Source organism: Sus scrofa, chromosome 3 (genome assembly GCF_054392235.1).
Source record: "Sus scrofa isolate SSC_HxYL_T2T_F1_AM1 chromosome 3, Sscrofa_HxYL_maternal_Yorkshire_Landrace_v2.0, whole genome shotgun sequence".
Lineage (NCBI taxonomy): Eukaryota > Metazoa > Chordata > Mammalia > Artiodactyla > Suidae > Sus > Sus scrofa.
In genome coordinates this window covers 122,637,658-122,658,065 of record NC_139385.1, presented here as the reverse complement: position 1 = coordinate 122,658,065, position 20,408 = coordinate 122,637,658, and the positions used below count along the sequence as shown (strand labels likewise).

Genomic DNA, 20,408 nt, shown 5'->3' with positions numbered 1-20,408 from the left:
TATGAAGTCTGAGTGGTTATTTTATTCCTTTTTTTTCTTTGCAGTGAGACAAACATACATTTTATACTTTATTCAAATAGATTTTAATGCTTTTGACATACATTGAATTGGTTTTCTAAAATTGTCCATGTATTGCATATGATATATTACATTAGGTCACGCAGGCTTTTATCTAATGTGATTTAAATATCTTTCTAACTGAAGTGTACGCTGAGCAATTTTTTTTTTTTTTTTTTTTTTTTTTTTTTAAGGGCCGCACGGGCAGCATATGGAGGTTCCCAGGCTAGGGGTCTAAGCAGAGCTGTAGCTGCCGGCCTACTCCAGAGCCACAGCAACACCAGATTCAAGCCACTTCTGCAACCTACACCCCAGCTCACAGCACGCTGGATCCTTAACCCACTAAGTGAGGCCAGGGATCAAACCCACAACCTCATGGTTCCTAGTCGGATTTGTTTCCACTGCGCCACAATGGGAACTCCTGAGCAGTTCTTCAACAGAATTTTAGATGTACTCTTAGTAGTCTTTGAAGAGGGTCTAGGAAAAAAGCCTTTCGCAAGAGACAGGGCAGTCTTTTATTAATCGTAATATTAGTCAAAACACATTAACTTGGATCCTACATACTGATTTATTCTAAAAATTTAGCCAAGTCAGTACTGAATATGAAAAAAAAATGACTAATTAAGCAAATAAATATTGGTCACTGAATTTGAAGAATAGAAATCATGTTTTAAAATTATTCAAGCAGGAGTTCCTGTCGTGGCGCAGTGGTTAACGAATCCGACTAGGAACCATGAGGTTGCGGGTTCGATCCCTGCCCTTGCTCAGTGGGTTAACAATCCAGTGTTGCTGTGAGCTGTGAGCTGTCGCAGACGAGGCTCGGATCCTGCGTTGCTGTGGCTCTGGCGTAGGCTGGCAGCTACAGCTCCGATTAGACCCCTAACCTGGGAACCTCCATATGCCTCGGGAGCAGCCCAAGAAATGGCAAAAAGACACACACACACAAAAAAAAAATTATTCAAGCAGTCTTAAAACCACTTTAACAGCTTCTGTTCATTCATATGTGTTTATTACAAATATTATTTGCTTGGTAACACTGCTACTTGAAATAAATAAAACTTCATTTCTTAGGAGAAAAATGTTCTGTAATTCTAGTGTCACAGTTTCTATTGTTCTTCCCTGTCACTAATTTATATCATTTTTCCTCTGGTTTTCCATGATTTTGTACATTCAGTTTATCTTTATTCTAAATGTCATGACATTGAAAATCATTAAACACACTAGGTAACTGTAATGTGATGGACCACATGGATTATTATTGTCAATTCATTGTTCTTGAATGGAAAGAATCAATTACACATTGCATTTGAAGGTTCAGCATTCATTATTTTTAGTTTGGCTGAGGGACCAATTTTAATCATGATGAGCAAGACTGGTTTTGTTCAAAATGTTTAGTCAGAATGCCTGCAAGCAGAATTTTAAAGTTTAAAAAGTGTCCAGCTGGAAGTGTAAGTCTTTAGAGGATATATAGGCCTTTCAAAAAAGTATTCACCTGAGGAAAAACCAGGAGCTTCATGAGATTTGTCCTTTAAGAATATATAAAAGTATATTATTACCTTGAGCCAGGGAATTTAAATATATCTCCATTTACAAATTCAGGTACATTCCTGTGTCTCCTCCTTTCACATCTTTACACTAAAAATACGTTTATAGAAGGAAAATAGTCTTAATTTGTTTCTGCAACCCTGATTTAATTCACCTCTTTTCTTCCTTGTAAATCCATTCCTGAATAAAAGCTGTGCCTGAGAAGACACTTCCCAGACTGATTATACCAGTGGCCTCACATAGAAATACTATGTCCCTTTTTGCTAATAGATTTTAGTGTTTTATAATTTCCTTAAACAGCTAAAACGTCGTTAAAAGGAGTTTAAAGTGACAGCATACATTAAATAAAACATGAATTTATTCCATTTAAGAATACACCTAGTTTTCTTTATTTTCTCTTTATGTTTCAAGAAGAATGTAGAAATTTTGATCTTCTGTTCAATTTTACCTATATGTTTGCCAGAATTTCTAAATAAATCCCCTGATTAGACAATTTTAAAAGTCATAACTTCCTTCAGCTATCACCTCTTATATTGATTGACTTATTAAATCATAAACTTCAAGTTCTCATTGTTACTTTCTCGTACAGGTTGCCAGTGTTTCTTAAACCTTATTTTTACAAAAGTGGCCATCAACCTTTTTTTTTCCTCTTAGAGGTCTTTGTCCGCTAATGTGGTTACAAAATCTTACTTGTAACCAGCATTGTTTTGGGTATCAATAGAGTAGAAGATATCAAGTGTGTTGTGAGGGTGTGTTGTATGTATGTGAATGGAAATGAGAACTGCCTGGAGTTCATAGATTCAGCACTTCTTTGATACTATGTGCAAAGAAGTGGGAACCTAAGGTCTGGCCCTGGAGCCTTTCGGTCAAATCTGGCCTGGGATCACCAAGTAGGATGTGTATTAATTTTTGCAGCTTCCTAAATCTGAGTAATTCAGTAGATGTACAGGCTAGAATTCTTCTAAGAGAGCAGTACACCACAGCTAAACCTCTGAAACTGTCAGATCATTATACCAATTGTTAATTATAATAATAAATAAATAACCTGTAATAAGGAGTGTGCCTTTTAACACACTGATTTGTGACACCCCAAAATAACTACAGTAGTAACATCAAAGATGACTTATGGGTCACCATGACAGAATAATAATGAAAATGTTTGAAATATTCCAAGAATTACTAAAATGTGACACTCATACATGAAGTGAGAAGATGCTGTTGGAAAAGTGCCAATAGACTTGCTCTGTGCAGGGTTGCCACAAACCTTCAATTTGTAAAAATGTATTATCTGTGAACCACAATAAAGCAAAGCAGTATGCTTGTAGTCGACATTCATTGTTCAGTAAACATTCTGTACTCAAGGCTGGGAACTAGTTACTGGGTGAAATCCTAATACCTTATGAAACAGCCAAGGAAAGAAGAATGGCTTGAAGCCGTGTTTTCTTAGGAGAACCAATATTTAAGGTTGTCACAACAGTTTATGCTCCATTCCCCCATTTAAGGGTCATTTATAAGGAAAACTGAGTTCCAAGATTGTGTCCTCTTGTAGGTGATTTTTGACATCATCTAGTTGTGTGAGAGCTGGAGAAAGAAGGAACTAAATAAATACTGAGTTGTTAACTGAGGAACTAATTGCTAGGAAGTACAAACAGGCGAGGCCAAATTGCTTTTTAAGTATATTAACTGAAAAATCCAGAAAAAATGCAAATATCAAAATGATTTAAATTTGGTCCATCCACTCTGGAGTATTAATACACGTTAAAAATATTTAGGGAGTTCCCCTTGTAGCTCAGCAGAAATAAGTCCGACTAGGATCCATGAGGATGTGGGTTCAACCCTGGCCCTGCTCAGTGGGTTGCAGATGGGGCACTGAGTGAGCTGTAGTGCGGGTCAAAGATGCAGCCTGAATCATGGGCTGCTGTGGCTGTGGCTTAGGCCAGCAACTGTAGCTCCGATTTGACTCCTTGGCCTGGGAATCTCTGGAAAAGCAAAACAAAACAAAGGCTATATACATCAGGTAGGAAGGAAGAGGAAAGGATGTCATGGACAAAAAAATATTTGAAAAATCCTTTTACTTATTCATTGAACGTTTATTTTTAAGTTGTTTTTGTTTGTCCTTGGCCCGTGGAATTTCCTGGCCCGGGATCAAACTGGCCACAACAACAACCCAAGCCGCTGTGGTCACTGCAACATCCTTAACCGACTGCACCACAAGGGAACTCCATAACCAAACATTGATTAAGCCCCTACTACATCCCAGGCACCAGGCCAAGGGCTAGGATGCGGCCCAAAAGAAAGTTCCTGTAGAATTTAGAACTGTAGGTTTAACGAGATAGAGTAACATTACCTCTTCTCACAAAAAGCCAGGTCACACGTCTTTAAGTGGTCTCTTCCTCGATTTCTATAATTATTTTAACGTAGCAGTAATTTATAATTGCTGCTGCAGAGTTCACCTCTGATTCTTTGTCCTGCAATTGGTGTCTCCCTGACACCAAGAGTACCTGCCGGTGTGTGTGCCTCCGGCGATAGAGAGACAAGACCTGAAGTTCCAGTCTTGCAGGGCCTCTTCATTTCGCTGGAGGGAAGCTAAATGGCTCTGATCCAAGCCTGACTTTGGTTAGTGTCCAAGGGAAAAAGGTCTGGGGGAGTCGCGGAGTTTTACTAGGACCTGCCTTGCCCCGAAGGTAAGCAAGACAGGTGACAACATTAGATGGGTTGGCTGTGGAGGCTCCGGGTGCCGCGAGCGGCGTGCGCAGCCTCGCGTTGGCCCCGCCCCCGGCAGTGGGCTGAGCGCGCTGATTGGCTCGCGCCCGCCCCGCTCCAGTTGACGGAGCTTTCCGAGCCTCCGTACCGCGGTGGAGCGACCTGTGAGCAACCGTCTGAGGCCCCGGGCGTCTGGGGAAGGCTGGCCACCGGCCAGGCCCCAGCTCACCAGCCTCAGGTATTCGCAGGTATCCTCTGCTGGCGCCTCGGCCTCGGGCCTCGCCGGTGACTCTCCAGTTTGGTTTGTGTTTGGTCCCTCCGTTCCCTCTCGCCCCCAAGTTCGCCGCCCTCCGTGTGTGAGGAGGCAGCGTCTCGGCCCCTTCCGCACACCCATCTCCTCGGGAGTCCCCTCAGGTGCTGGCGCTGCGACGAGAACGCCCCATCCAGCGCCCCGGCCCTGGGCTTGGGAGCGGGGGAGGCGAGGATAGGGGAGGGAGGTCGGGCCCCCCCGGTGGCGGGTGTGTCAGGGTCCGCCCGCTCTGCGCTCTCCGACTCGGCTGGTTGGGCTCACGAGCGGGCGGGGGAGGGGAGGGGACACGGACCCCAGTGCCTGGCGAGGGCCCCCCGCCTCAGCTGGCGCTGCCCTGGCGGCCTCCTCTCCGCCCACCTGCTGGGAAGAAAGGCCTCTAGGAAAGAGCTTGTGCTTCACTCCTGCGCGCCTGGTAGCGGTATTTTTAGTTCGTCCTGCCTCTTTCTTTTCGACTCCTATTAAGTACATCTTTTTTCTCCAGGAGCACCTGCACCAGAATCCTGAGACTTGAGTCGCTGTATCTCGGGGCTATGCCTTTAGTCCTTTTCTCAAAATTTACAAATGCCTTTTTCTTACATTTCCAGGACGACTGGAGGCCAGCAGCTTCGGTTTTTAAAAAAATCAAAAATCCTCTTGAATTTAACATTTGAAGACTGATAAACCCGTGCTATGTTCAAATTGAGATCCTATTTACAAATGTTATTCTTTATTATAAGCACATTTAAAAACACCTATGATTTCTGTTACCAATAACAGTTTAACATTTATATTTATTGGTTGAGGTGAAAGTTGGTGATCTGTCATATTGGGACTCTTCATTCCTTCAAAGACACTCTTCCTATAGAAAAGATAATAGTGCATTAAACACTGTGCATTACCGGTATGGTTCCTTTCCTCATTCACCCTACAAAATATGTGCTATTAACAATGCCTAATAATGACTTTAATTGAATACTTAGTATGTACCAGGCTCTAAAGAAAAAAAAAAAATAGGTGCTTTTATTTTCTTAATATCGCAAGTGAGAAAAGGGAGGCTCCCAGAAGTTAAATAGCTAGTGAGAATCAGGTCTTAATCCAGGTCTGTTCTCTAGTATTTTAGCATCGTCTCAGCTGGCTGTGTCCCTTCTGCCTTCATTTGTGTTTAAGAATCCTCTGTCTTTTAAAAAAAAAAAAAAAAAAAAAAATCCTCATTTGACTATTGTCATTCTTTTTTTTTTTTTTTTTTTTGTCTTTTGAGGGCCGCACCTGTGGCATATGGAGGTTCCCAGGTTAGGGGTCTAATCGGAGCTGCACCTGCCAGCCTATGCCACAGTCACAGTAACACAGGATCAGTGCCTTGTCTGTGACCTACACCACAGCAACGCTGGATCCTTAACCTACTGAGTGAAGCCAGGGATCGAACCCGCAACCTCATGGTTCCTAGTCGGATTCATTTCCACTGCGCCACAACAGGGAATGCCTGTCATTCACTTGATACATCTTAATAAGGAGCAAAAATAGAAATGGAATTTGACCAAAAGTGTAGCATTGATAGCTTCTCCCCTTAAGCTTCTTCACCATAGCTCTCCTGCGAGTGTTTCTTACTAATCTCAATGAATCTCTATTTGGGGAATTCCAGACATTTCCTTCTGTTTCTGTTTTCTCAAGTTTTCTATGAAGTAGAATAGTGTAAAGCTATACTGTGAGCATGGTAATTATTTTTTTGATTGATAGAAAATTTGCATTCTATTTCATGATATATCTAAGGTGTTTTAATAAAGCAACACTATTTTAAGTTACTTAACATTACATCCTGGGAGATATGCCACAGTTATTTTGTATCCTGGTACATCTGTCCCCCACATCCCTAAGCCTAGCCCCTAGGCCCCAATTTGAGAAGCCTGGTTATTTATTTTTTTCCATCTAGATTGTAAGGCTGCTGTTCCTTTGGGGGTGGGGGGGGGAGTGGGGAGAGACACAGGTGAGTCCTTCAGCTGTCTGCCAGATGAGGTGGGTAGGAAATAGCACAAAGTTCTTTCACAAGTCTCAAGGCTCAAATTATAACCCATTTCTTTTTCTGTGAAGTTTGTAGCACCCTCTCCCCCAACTTCATTATTTGGTTAGACCTTAGGCTCTAGGAAGAATGAGGAGAGAAAGAAAGTGAATTAGAGGGAGGAGAAGCAATTATATAATTGATTGAATATGTTACTCTGCCTAGTTCTTCAAAATCTAGTTCTGTATTAATATGGTAGCCACTAGCCTGTCTAGCTGTTGAGCCCTTGGAATATGACTAGTGCAACCGAAGAACTGATTTTTTACTTTAATTTAAAATTAAATAGGGGGAGTTCTCATTGTGGCTCAGTAGTAATGAGCCCACCTAGTATCCATGAGGACTCATTTCGATCCCTGGCCTTGCTCAATGGGTTAAGGATCTGGCATTGCTGTGAGCTGTGGTGTGGGTTGCAGATGTGGCTCAGATCTGTGGCTGTGGCTGCGGCTGTGGCTGTGGCAGGCAGCTGTAGCTATTGATTCAAACCCTAGTCTGGGAACTTCCATATGCCACAGATTCGGCCCTAAAAAGACCGAAAAATAAAATTAAGTACTGGAAGTTCCTGTTGTGGCTCAGTGGAAATGAACCTAACTAGTATCATAAGGATGAGGGTTTGATCCCTGACCTCGCTCAGTGGGCTCATGGTCTGGTGTTGCTTCGAGCTGAGGTATGGGTCGCAGACACAGCTCAGTTCTGGTGTTGCTGTGATTGTGCATAGGCCAGCAGCTCTAGCTCTGATTCAACCCTTAGCCTGGGAACTTCCATGTGCCGCAGGTGTGGCCCTTAAAAAAAATTAAAAATAAAAAACTGAAGGAGTGTAAAATTGTTTTCCTTTATACACTACATCATTGTTTTGGTAAGACTACATTTCACTTTTAACTATTGGAAATTTTAGCATCCGAATTAAGCTATAAGTGTAAATACACACTAGATTTCAAAGACTTAGTTTGAAAAAAGAATGTAAAGTATCTCATTAATTTTTATATTGATTACATGTTAAAATGATATTTTGGATATACTGGGTTACACAAAATATACTCCTAAAATTAAATTCACTTATTTGTACTTTTTAAATGTGGCTTTAGAAATATAAAATTACATATGTGGCTTACATTACACTGGACAGTGCTGATCTAGCCCCACTATATCCAATCTTATTTTCCATTCCTTCCTTCAGCAGGGAAGTTTCTGAGGGTCAGGAAGGAGAATCTGTACCTAACTCCTTGAACATCAAGGGAGGCATGGCTGCCTGGGTCACTGTGAGTTATGGATTCAGAGGTTCTCATTAGGGTCTTAGAGTAGTTTCCTGCTTTGGCTACTCGTAATTCCATCTCCTATTACTATACAAATACCTTGAGCATAAAAATAATACTAACTAGTAATTTTGTGAACTGATTACCACCAAACATGGTAGTGATTATGCTTATTGTTAAATATCAATGAATTAACTTTGTTTCCATTTTTATTAGACTGTAACAGGTTATACTCATTTACACTGGTAATCAGCCGCTTAAATAGCCTGTCATACATTCGACTATAGGAATTAAAGGAATCAATTTATGAGAATTGTTCAGTGGGCATATACCATGCATTTCTTTGCAAGAATTATTTTTAAATTTTGAATAAATATCAATAAATGCTTATTGAACTAGTGAATTTTATAACATATCAAGGAATTTACCAGTTAGAAAATATGTTTTTGTGTGTATGAGATTGCTTTTTAATCTAATACTTGATAATAATTTAGTTCTGGAAACAGTTTGCCTTATTCTATTAAAAAAAATGACATAATAATCATATGATAAAATTATGTCAATTCAAGCATAATAAAAAATTATCAGGAAAAAAGAGTACCACAAATAGACTATATACTCAGCATAGTTTCTTTAACTAACTTTAAAATTTGATTTTGTCTGCTCTAGTAGTCAAAGCAAAATGATATGCAGGATCTTATTGTTTGGGAAGAAGAGGTATATCAGTTACCCAAAGGAAGTATAGCTTTTCTTAACACTAATTTCTAAAAGCAGTTTCTCATGTGAGTCATTGTCATCAATAACATTTTAGTAGCAAGTTCAGTAACATTTCCTATGACTGCATCTGATAGTGTCATCCAGTTAGTTGTTTTTATATAGAAATGAACAAAAGTGTGATAAATAACTGTTTTATATTTACAGGAATCGTGGGAAACCAAAATGAGACATAATCAGCTGTGTTGCGAGACACCACCTACTGTCACTGTACATGTAAAATCAGGGTCAAATAGATCACATCAGCCCAAAAAACCCATTAATCTGAAGCGTCCTATTTTTAAAGATAGTTGGCCAGCATCTGAAAAAAATGCACATAATAGCAACAAGTCTAAACGCCCCAAAGGACCCTGTCTAGTTATACAGCGTCAGGAAATGACTGCTTTCTTTAAATTATTTGGTAGGTTTAAAATATTGTTGCAATGGTTAATTGTAATAATGGAACTTTAAAATGAGAGAATATGAAGATCTATTTAATCATTTTAATAATGATCAAAGAAAATGTCATTTTTTTTTTTTAAGGGCCACACCTGTGGCACATGGACGATCCCAGGCGAGGGGTTGGATCAGAGCTGCAGCTGCTATCCATAGCCATAATACATCTCGCAGCAACACCAGATTCTTAATCCACTGAGCAAGGCCAGAGATCGAACCTTCATCTTCATGGATTCTAGTCGGGTTCTTAACCTGCTGAGCCACAATGGAAATTCTATATGCTGTTATTTTCCATGTATAGATTTTCTATGTCCAACCAAATTTGTTTTTGTTTTACTTAGTTCTTTTTTTTTTTTTTTTTGCTTTTTAGGGCCACACCTCAGCATATGGAGGTTCCCAGGCTAGGAGTCAAATCTGGCCTATGCCACAGCCACAACAATGCAGGATCTGAGCTGCATCTGGGACCTACACCACAGCTCACGACAACACTGGATCCTTAACCTGCTGAGCAAGGCCAGAGATCAAACTGCAACTTCATGGTTTCTAGTCGGATTCATTTCTGCTGCACCACAATGAGAAGTCCGTTTTTTTTGTTTTTTTTTTTTTAATGCTGAATTTTTGTTTTGATTACTTTTGGAGCAGAAATTCAGATTCATCTAGCTTCTAGACTATTTATTTATTTATTTATTTTTCTTTTCTTTCTTTATTTATTTATTTTGTCTTTTTGCCTTTTCTAGGCCTGCTTCCCGCAGCATATGGAGGTTTCCAGGCTAGGGGTCGAATCAGAGCTGTAGATGCCGACCTGTGCCAGAGCCACAGCAATGCAGGATCCGAGCCTTGTCTGTGACCTACACCACAGCTTACGGCAACACCAGATCCTTAACCCACTGAGCAAGGCCAGGGATCGAACCCGCAACCTCATGGTTCCTAGTCAGATTCGTTAACCACTGTGCCACGACGGGAACTCCCATAGACTATTTAAATTCAAGTGTCAATGTACATTTCTGGGCAGTTCAAGTTCATAGTTTGAGTTTTGTTTGACCTCAAGTAAACTATTTCAGAAAGTCTCAGGGGAGCCAACTGACCCTGGTGTCACTGGGCCTGAGGGGTTTCCTGGGACTTTCAGTGCTAAAATTGAGCAAACTTGGAAAGTTAGTCAACCTAGAGAAGTTCCAGTATTATATTTGGGGAATATTATTAAAAATTAACTATGCTTTATCACCGTGGTCATATAATGAAGTTGAATGTGGATTTGTTCAGATCATGAAACTGCTACTTTGCTGATAAGCTTCTTAAAAATAGACAAAAAGAAACTCCTTTATAGTATTTCTACTAGCCGAGAAAGACAAGGATTTTTTTTTTTTTGAGTTAAGGCAGTAAGCAAAATTATTATCCATAAACTTTTTATTATTCATAATTGAACATGAGAAATTAGACGAAATAACCTGGTTCTACCATTTTAGATGGTTTAAGAAATAGAAATGGGATTAATAAGGCAGAGATTAATTATTCTCAGAAAATCAGTACTTATCCTTAGAATTTCCATGTATTTGACCATTGGCAATATTAAGAAGTTATGCTTTGTTATTTAACTCAAAATGAAGGGGGAGGAATTCCTATTGTGGCTCAGCAGGTTAAGAACATGACTAGTGTCCATGAGGATGTGGGTTCCATCCCTGGCCTTACTCAGTGGGTTAAGGATCCTTGTAACCACAAGCTGCAGTGTAGGTCACAGATGTGGCCTGGATCTAGTATTGGCTGTGGCAGTGGTGTAGGCCAGCAGCTGCAGCTCCAATTCAATGTCTAGCCCCGGGAACTTCCAATATGCTGCAAGTGTGGCTGTAAATAAATAAGTACATATCATAAATAAGTACATAATTTTTTTAAATGAAGAGGGAAATGGAAAAAAGTAGAATTTCTTAATTTTTATTCTAACAGCAACCCATGTATTAGGATTGTAAATTTTAGCCTTTTAAAATTGAAATATTTTCTAACATTTCTTTTTTTAGATTTTTTTAAATTATTTAATGAATTTTATTAAATATTTTTGACCTATTTTTGATGTTATTCTTTTTTAAACCGTATTTTTATTGATGTTTTTGTTGTAATACTTTTTCCAAAATTAAATTTTATAAATAACTAGTGAATTATGAATCTTCTTTACATAGATGTTTTCATGTATATTTAGATAATATATAATTGGACAAAGATAAGTGGGAGGACAGAAAAAGAACCCAAAGCTAAAAGTACCCCATATTGAAAATGAGAAAATAGTAGAAAAAGTAAAACATATTTAGAAAATAGAGTATTAAGTTATTATTTGTTAAAGACTGAGTTATCTTTTACCAGATTCCATTTCCACCTGTTAAAGATTGATTTTGGAAAGTTAACAAAGAGCTAATCAAGACATATTTCTAAAAGAGCTATTGGAAGGAGTTTCCTGGTGGTCTAGTGGTTAGGATTTGGCACTTTCACCACTGCAGCCCAGGTTCAAACCCTGGTCTGGGAGCCTAGATCACACATCAAGCCACTGCATGCTGCAGCCAAAAAAAACAAATGAAAGTGCTATTGGAATATTCAATAAACCAAATACTTCTATCATTCCCCCCCCCCAATCTGGGCTGTATATTAAGGCATATCAGGTGGGAAGCCAAAGAATAAAGCAATAAGTAGCTTTTTGTACAGTGCTTGCAATGGCAAACACTATACTGAAAATTATGCCTTGAAAAACACTGGTCAGGCCTTTTTTTTTAAATTATTTCTAAGCATTTATAATCTGTGTAAAAATCAGTTCTTTAAAAAGAAGCCTTCTGATTTCAAAGAAAAGTCATAGCTATCTTTTGTTGTAGATGATGATTTAATTCAAGATTTCTTGTGGATGGACTGCTGCTGTAAAATTGCAGACAAGGTAAATTTGTTAACAGTATAATCGTTAATCAGCATCATTATGTTACTAGACCATAAGAAACTTTAATGAACCGTAAAAGAATTTTGTTTTATTAAGGTTAGGAAAGGAACTAGCCTATGTTCATCCTTCAAAGTGGAATCCTTAACATTTTTATTTTAAATTAGCATACAAACTAGAGTCGTTCTGAGTTCCCATTGTGGCCCAGCAGTAACAAGCCCAGCTAGTATCTGTAAGAACACGGGTTCGAGATCCCTGGCCTCACTCAGTGGGTTAAGGATCCAGCATTGCCTTGAGCTGTGGTGTAGGTCGAAGATGCGGCTTGGATCCTGCATTTCTGTAGCTGCAGCATAGGCCAGCAGCTACAGCTCCGATTGAACTCCTAGCCTGGGAACCTCCATGTGCTATAGGTGCAACCCTAAAAAGACCAAAAAAAAAAAAAAATTGAGTTATTCTATACTTGAGGAATTGTAAATTATTATTGGTTAGATTTAAATCAACTTAAACCCACATTTGATTAAAAATAAGAATTATTATAGGTTTAATATGTTGGGGTTAATTTTTATTAAAGTATAACTGATGTACAATCTTTTTTTGTTTGTCTTTTTAGGGCTGCACCTGTGGCATATGGAAGTTCCCAGGCTAGAGGTCAAATCAGAGCTGTAGCTGCAGGCCTGTGCCACAGCAGCGTGGGATCTGAGCACATCTGCAACCTACACCACAGCTTACAGCTATGCTGGGTCCTTAACCCGATGAGTGAGGCCAGGGATCAAACCTGCATCCTCATGGATACTAGTCAGGTTCATTAACTGCTAAGCCACAATGGGAACTCTGATATACAATCTTATATATAAGTTACAGGTGGACAAATATAATAACCCACAATTTTTAAAGGTTATGCTTCATTTATAATTATTGTAAAATATTGCTATATTAGGCTTAATATATTTTATCAAAATTATTACATTTTGTCAGGTAGTAATATTTAAGGTTCATTCTACTAAGGGAGTCTATTATACATTTTAATATTTTGTAAATAAATAAATCCAGTAATCTTGTGTAATAAAATTAGTTTATCGCATTCTTTATTTAGGAATCAGTGTTTCATATTTCTTTTTGTGTGTGTGTGTCTTTTTGTCTTTTTAGGGCTGTACCTGCAGCATATGAAGGTTCCCAGGCTAGGGGTCCAATCAGAGCTGCAGCCGCTGGCCACAGCCACAGCCATAGCAACATGGGATCCGAGCTGCATCTGTGATCTACACCACAGCTCATGGTAACACCAGGGATTGAACCCACATCCTCTTGGATGCTAGTCAGGTTCACTAACCACTGAGCCATGATGGGAACTCCATGGAATCAGTGTTTCATATTTCATAAAAGAACATCATGGGGATTTCCCCGTTGGCTCAGCAGGTTAAGGATCTGGTGTTATAACTGCTATGGCGCAGGTTCAGTCCCTGGCCTGGGAACTTCCACATGCTGGGGGCATAGCCAAAAAAAAACAAGAATATCATGATGCTAATTTTCACACTAGGAATTGTGATGTTTCTGTATTCTTTAGATTTAGCTGAACAGTTAGAATTTCAGCATTATAAATGTCACCTTAGACCAGTTAGTTATATCAGAAAACTCAGCTTGACTTCACGTCACATTTAAAATAATATGCCAGGCGTTGCTGTGAGCTGTGGTGTAGGTTGCAGACGCGGCTCAGATCCCTCATTGCTGTGGCTCTGGCATAGGCTGGTGGCTATAGCTCCGATTCGACCCCTAGCCTGGGAACCTCCATATGTCACAGGAGCAGCCCAAGAAATGGCAAAAAGACAAAGAAATAATAATAATAAATAAAAAATAAAATAAAATAAAGTGCCAGGATTCCCGTCATGGCACAGCGGAAACGAATCTGACTAGGAACCATGAGGATGTGGGTTCGATCCCTGGCCTTGCTCAGTGGATTAAGGATCTGTGATTGCCATGGGCTGTGGTGTAGGTCGCAGATGTGGCTCAGATCATGCGTTCCTGTGGCTGTGGCCCTCAAAAGACAAAATAAAATAATGTGCCAACCAAGAGAAAAGGGAGTGAACATACTAGCTCATGATTAAATACCCACTAAGTTAATATTGATGTGAATGCTTTTATTTTAAGCTTAAGATAACAAAAATAAGGGATTTTTTTAATTTTGAAAATTTAATTTCGGAAAATTTCAAACATACACCTTATAGTAGAGAGAGTAGAACAAAGACCCTCCGTGCACCTATGATCTGGACAAAACAATCATCATAGACATTCTTATTTCTTGTATCTTTATTTTTTATTTTTTTGGCTGTGCGAAGCACGTGGAAGTTCCTGAGCGAACCTGAGACACAGCAACGACAATGCTGGATCCTTAACCCCCTGAGTCAAGAGGGAACTCCCATTCTTTTTTTTCTTTTTTCTTTTTTGTCTTTCTGGGGCAACACCCATGACACATGGAGGCTCCCAGGCTAGGGCTCTAATTGGAGCTGTTTCTGCCAGCCTACACCGTAGCCACAGGAACGTGGGATCCGTGCTGCGTCTGAGACCTACTCCACAGCTCACGGCAATGCAGGATCCCCAACCCACTGAGCGAGGCCAGTGATCGAACCCACAACCTCATGGTTACTAGTTGGATTCGTTAACCACTGAGCCACTACAGGAATTCAGGAACTCCCATTCTTATGTCTTCTAATTTGTCTCTCCAAAACTGGATTATTTTGAAGCAAATCCCAGACTTCCTAACATTTTATCCATAAATAGTTAACGATGTAGTTCTAAAAGGTGAGATATTTTTAAACATAATTATGGTGTTGCTGACACTTTTAAAAATTAATGGTTATGCCTTAATATCAAATAGCAAGTTCATGTGGAGTTTTAAGGTTGTAAATTTTACAATTTTAAGCATGTACAGAAATTAAAGTTGTTGGACAGCAGGGGGCAGTGCCTTTAAAGTAACTAACCAGGAGTACTGTATCTTGATATATTGAGTCCTCTACTGAAAGTTGCCTTGCAAACTTGGAATCACCTTTGTGGCCACACCTGTGAAGGTAGGATGAATTAAGCATTTTATGAGAGGGAAGCTAATACATCAATAATATAACTTGTTTTCGACTTGAACAGGTAGAATCTGGTATGGATCCTAATGTCAGGCTATAATACATGTATAGCCTTTATTTCCAATGAAAATAGAGCCATGTTATTAGAAGTCATTTTTAAAAGATTATTTTAAACAGTGAATATTAGTGTCTAGGGCTAATTCAAAGGGTTCAGGGAAAATTTTGTATATACACATACATCAAGCCAGTGTGGCAACATAATAACAATTGGTGAATCTAGGTGAAGGATGTACAGCTATTCACTTGATTATTATTTCAACTTCTCTATGGGTTTTTTTTTTTTTTTTTTTTTTTTTTTTTTTTTTGTCTTTTTTTTGCCATTTCTTGGGCCGCTCCCGCGGCATATGGAGGTTCCCAGGCTAGGGGTCAAATCGGAGCTGTAGCTGCCAGCCTACGCCAGAGCCACAGCAACGCAGGATCCGAGCCGCGTCTGCGACCTACACCACAGCTCACGGCAACGCCGGAACCTTGACCCACTGAGCAAGGGCAGGGATCGAACCCGCAACCTCATGGTTCCTAGTCGGATTCGTTAACCACTGCGCCACGAAGGGAACTCCTCTATGGGTTTTAAGAGATAGAAAAAAATTGAGTTTTGGTTAAAAAAAATACTGGCAATAATAAAATTTAGGGGTTCATTCTAACTGTAATTTAGTCATAATTATCCAGAACTACTTCGCACTGCTGATATGAATTATAGAAAGCCAAAAAAAATAAGGACTCAAATAAATAGGCAATTTTGTAAGAAGGATAAATGATGCTTTATGGTTTTAGCTTATAAAAATAACTATAGCAGTTTTACTTATGAACGCAAAACATTAATATTAACTTTAACTTTTTTCCCTGTAGTATCTTTTAGCTATGACCTTTGTTTATTTCAAGAGAGCCAAATTTACTATAAACGAGCATACCAGGATAAATTTCTTTATTGCTCTGTAAGTATGCTTTCTACTAGGTGATTTTTTGGTATTTATTTATAGTATATACACTATCTTACTTAAAATAGAGGCTTTTTAAAATCAGATGTAGGGAGCTCCCATCGTGGCTCAGTGGTTAACGAATCCAACTAGGAACCGTGAGGTTGCGGGTTCCATCCCTGGCATTGCCCAGTGGGTTAAGGATCCGGCGTTGCCATAAGCTGTGGTGTAGGTCACAGACTCGACTCAGATCCCGTGTTGCTGTGGCTCTGGCGAAGGCTGGCAGCTACAGCTCCAATTAAACCCCTAGCCTGGGAACCTCCATATGCTGCGGGAGCGGCCCAAGAAAAGGCAAAAAGACAAAAATAAATAAATAAATAAAACCAGATGTATATCTTGCAATAGGCCTTCCCACTTAAAAGCTCTATTTTTTTTCTTTAATAGGATATTTTTATGTTCTTGTCACCAATCTTATTTTGCCATATGCCTAAGATTTATGCTTCAATATTCTGCTTAAGTTTTGTATTGTACTTTTTATATTTTTCATAGTTTTCCATATAAATTACCCCAATTATCCTCCTTTGGACTTAGAGATTTTTTTTAAAAGCCGGAATATTCTCTTCAAAAATTCCAGTTAATGTATAGTAAGAATCATTATTCTTGCCATTTTACATTGAAAAGCTGGTAGAAAATGCTGTAGACATCTCAATATCAAAAGCTATTCTACCAGTACCTTGGAGTTCCCATCGTGGCTCAGTGGTTAACGAATCTGACTAGGAACCATGAGGTTGCGGGTTCGATCCCTGGCCTTGCTCAGTGGATTAAGGATCCGGCATTGCCGTGAGCTGTGGTGTAGGTTGCAGGTGCGGCTTGGATCCCACGTTGCTGTGGCTCTGGTCTAGGCTGGCAGCTACAGCTCCGATTAGCCCCCTAGCCTGGGAACCTCCATATGCCGTGGGAGCAGCCCAAGAAATGGCAAAAAAGACAAAAAAAAAAAAAAAAAAAAAAAAAAAAAAAGCTATTCTACCAGTACCTGGATATAATGTTTCAGTATAGAATATATGACTATTAATTTTAAGTACTTAACTAGGGAAATACATATATGTTTAAGTTGAATAACTCAACAGCCATTAGCACTGAAAAAGTCTGTTCAATTCAGAATCAAAGAGTGATTCCAAAAATAGAATTAGAAGAAATTGATCTCTCCATATACTCAGAGGACGCATTTCTCCATTCATAGGAAGAAATGAGCTCAGTATAAAATTTGGTGATGATAAATTGGGAAAATAATATTATCTAATACTGAGCATCATGTACAAGGCACCACAAAAATGTTTTCTGTAAGCTCATATAAACTTTCCTATGAGATACATTTTTAAATTTATCTCCATTTTACAGATGGGGAAACTGAGACTTAGGAAGATTACTTTCCAAGATCACAAAAGCTAGTAAGCTGCAGAGCTGGGGCACAGATTCAGACATGACTTGCCAATAGCCAATTCAGTCATTGACCACTAAGCTATATTACTGTTTATGTGTCTCTTGATAGTTACTATATCTGTGTGTTGATGCAATATCTATTTTGTAGGGTTTTTTTCTCATATGAAAATTAAAAACAAACCAAGAGACACTTTATTTAAACCTTACCAAGTGCCTGAAATTGGATTTGACCCTTTTTGTAAAGTTATTACCAGCAAAGTACTATGTTAGCTTACACTGTGTCATAGCTTGTGAGGTTGTGTTGCATTATAAGCTCCATATTAAAAATAACATGAACTATAACTTCCATTTTTATATCTAATCATACTTTTGTTACAGCCTCACTAAGTAGTTCTCATTAAAGGAGTTCTCACTGTGACACAGCAGGTTAAGGATCTGGTGCTGTTGCTACAGTGGCTAAGATCACTGCTGAGGCACAGGTTCAGTCCCCAGCCCAGTGCAGTGGGTTAAGGATCTGGCATTGTGGTAGCTGTGGCATAGATTGCAGCTGTGGCTCAGATTCATTCCCTGGCCTAGGAGCTTCCATATGCCACAGGTATAGCCAGAAAAAAAAAAAAAAGTTTTCATTAAATATTTTCTCAGCTATAGTTATAACAAGTTATTTTCCTTTCTGTATATACTTATAACACTAAATTTCTGTTATCATTCTTCTTTATTCTCTTTTGCTTATGTATTTGTTTTATACTTGTCTTTTCATCTTGACTGTAGGCTCCTTAAAGGAATTTGTATCTTTTTTTTTTTGTGCATCTTTCAGTGGCTAACGTATATATAGAAGGTTCTTAATTCTTTATTTGAATAAATTTAATTAACCCTATGCAAAAGAAAAATTTTTTTTTTCTTTTTAGGGCTGCACTCACGGCATATGGAGGTTCCCAGGCCAGGTGTCAAATCGGAGCTGTAGCCACTGGCCTATATCACACCCACAGCAACACAGGATCCCGGCCATGTCTGTGACCTACACCACAGCCCATGGCAACACTGGATCCTTAACCCACTGAGCGAAGCCAGGGATCAAACCCGCAACCTGATGGTTAATAGTGGGATTCACTTCCACTGTGTCAGAATGGGAACTCCGCAAAAGAAATTTTGATGTGTTTGGTATAATTTTCTTCATTTTTTATGCATTGGAGTTCATCGAGCTTCTTTGTGAGTTTATAGTTTTTGTCAAATTTTGAAAATCTTCAGTCACTATTTCTTCAAATGTTTTTTCTGTCCACTATCCACCCTTAGGGTTTCCAGTTTATCTCACAGTTTATTGATGCTCTTTATTTCTGTTTCTTTTGTTCTGTGTATTTCACTGTGAATAGTTTATATTGCTATGTCTTCAATGCACAAATCTTTTCTTCTGCAAAATTTAATCTGCTGTTAACCCCACTCAGTGTATTTTTCATTGTACACATAGTTTCATCTCTAGAAATGATGAAACATATCTCAATGTGTCTGCTTATCTTTTGGAACATCTGGAATAATCATAACTGTTTTAGCGTCCTTGTCTGTTACTTCTACCATGTGTGTCAGTTTTGATTGACTGATAATTCTTCTTATTATCTGTTGTATTTTCCTGCTTTTATACATGCCTGATTCTCCTCAGATATTTGAAAGACCATGAGAAAAGATTTGAGGGAACACAGTGCCTAACATTCATTCAGGGCTGGAAATAGTTCCTGTTCCTACCAGCCAGACTGAAAAAAAAAACCAAACAAAAAAACTTATAATTCACATTGAGTAATTCAGTACTAAGTACTCAGAAACGTCCTGCCTTAGTTGAGAGTAATTAGCCCCAGACTGAATATTGCTCCAGATCCTCCTCCTAACAAATCATGAAAGCAAGACTTGAAAGAATCAGACTGGTTTCCAAATAACTACATGCTAGAACAAATCTCAAGATTTATAGGAATATAAAAATATCCAGAAATCAACAAGGTAAAATCCACTGTATCTGTTTTGATCTATGTTTCTTTAATTATATACAGGTTGAACATCTTTTATGTGTTTATAAGAAATTTGGTGTATGTGTGTTTGTGTGTGCGTGATTGTCGGTTCCTGTCCTTTATCCATTTCTTTTTTGAGTTTTTGTCTTCTTTGTTAGGTATCTGGCTAATACAGTTGAAGAAGATGAAGAAGAATCCAAATATGAAATTTTTCCATGGGCTTTAGGGAAAAACTGGAGAAAATTATTCCCTGATTTCTTAAAGTTAAGGGACCAACTCTGGGATAGAATTGACTATAGAGCTATTGTAAGCAGGCGATGCTGTGAGGAGGTAAGATTTTTAAATACTTTATATGTGTAATCTCTGTCTTCTCTTTATGTAATTTTCCTTGTCTTGTTTTTTAATTTGTTTCTAATGTTTCTTTTTTTGTGTACAAAGGGTTAAACCATTAACCTGATGATCCCATGAATATAACTTGTGTACTACAGTGTTGTTTTAATTTTCTACTACAATAATTAAAAATTGTCATTTCTGTTTTTCAGAGCAGCTAATTCCATAGTAAATATTTCTATTTTAGTGTATTTTTATATTCCAAAAGATCACCAATACATTGGGAAAGAATAATGTGCACATTCCAAATACTTCATTGTAATAACACTGGACCTGAACATTCCATTAACTATCAAAATTTCAAGTACCCAAAGTTAAAATGTGAACTACTTAGTATAAAATTTAAATAAATTTAAAGAAGTTTTAAAACTATACCTCTTTTCACATAGAATACATAAAGTAAGTTTCCTTAAAGCCAGAATCTGTTACTATAAAGCAGAAAGATGCTAAAAATTAGTTATTTTTCTAATATTCTGGTTTTCAATGAAGATAGTTAATGTTTCAAACTAAAAAATTTTGGAGTAGAAAATTAAA

The 20,408-nt window shown here is 38.4% G+C and overlaps 1 protein-coding gene across 6 annotated transcripts in view; it reads left to right on the top strand.

The window, feature by feature from the left end:
- Positions 1-4,224: 4,224 nt before the first annotated feature.
- Positions 4,225-20,408, top strand: part of SPDYA (speedy/RINGO cell cycle regulator family member A) — a 36,106-nt gene continuing 19,922 nt past the window's right edge. The window contains exons 1-6 of one of the 6 annotated variants that reach the window (XM_085015944.1): positions 4,433-4,553; positions 7,822-7,903; positions 8,819-9,071; positions 11,956-12,014; positions 15,986-16,071; positions 19,643-19,814. In XM_085015944.1, coding sequence (XP_084872070.1) covers positions 7,886-7,903; positions 8,819-9,071; positions 11,956-12,014; positions 15,986-16,071; positions 19,643-19,814 — 588 coding nt within the window. In that variant the 5' untranslated portion in view covers positions 4,433-4,553; positions 7,822-7,885. 6 annotated transcript variants of the gene reach the window in all.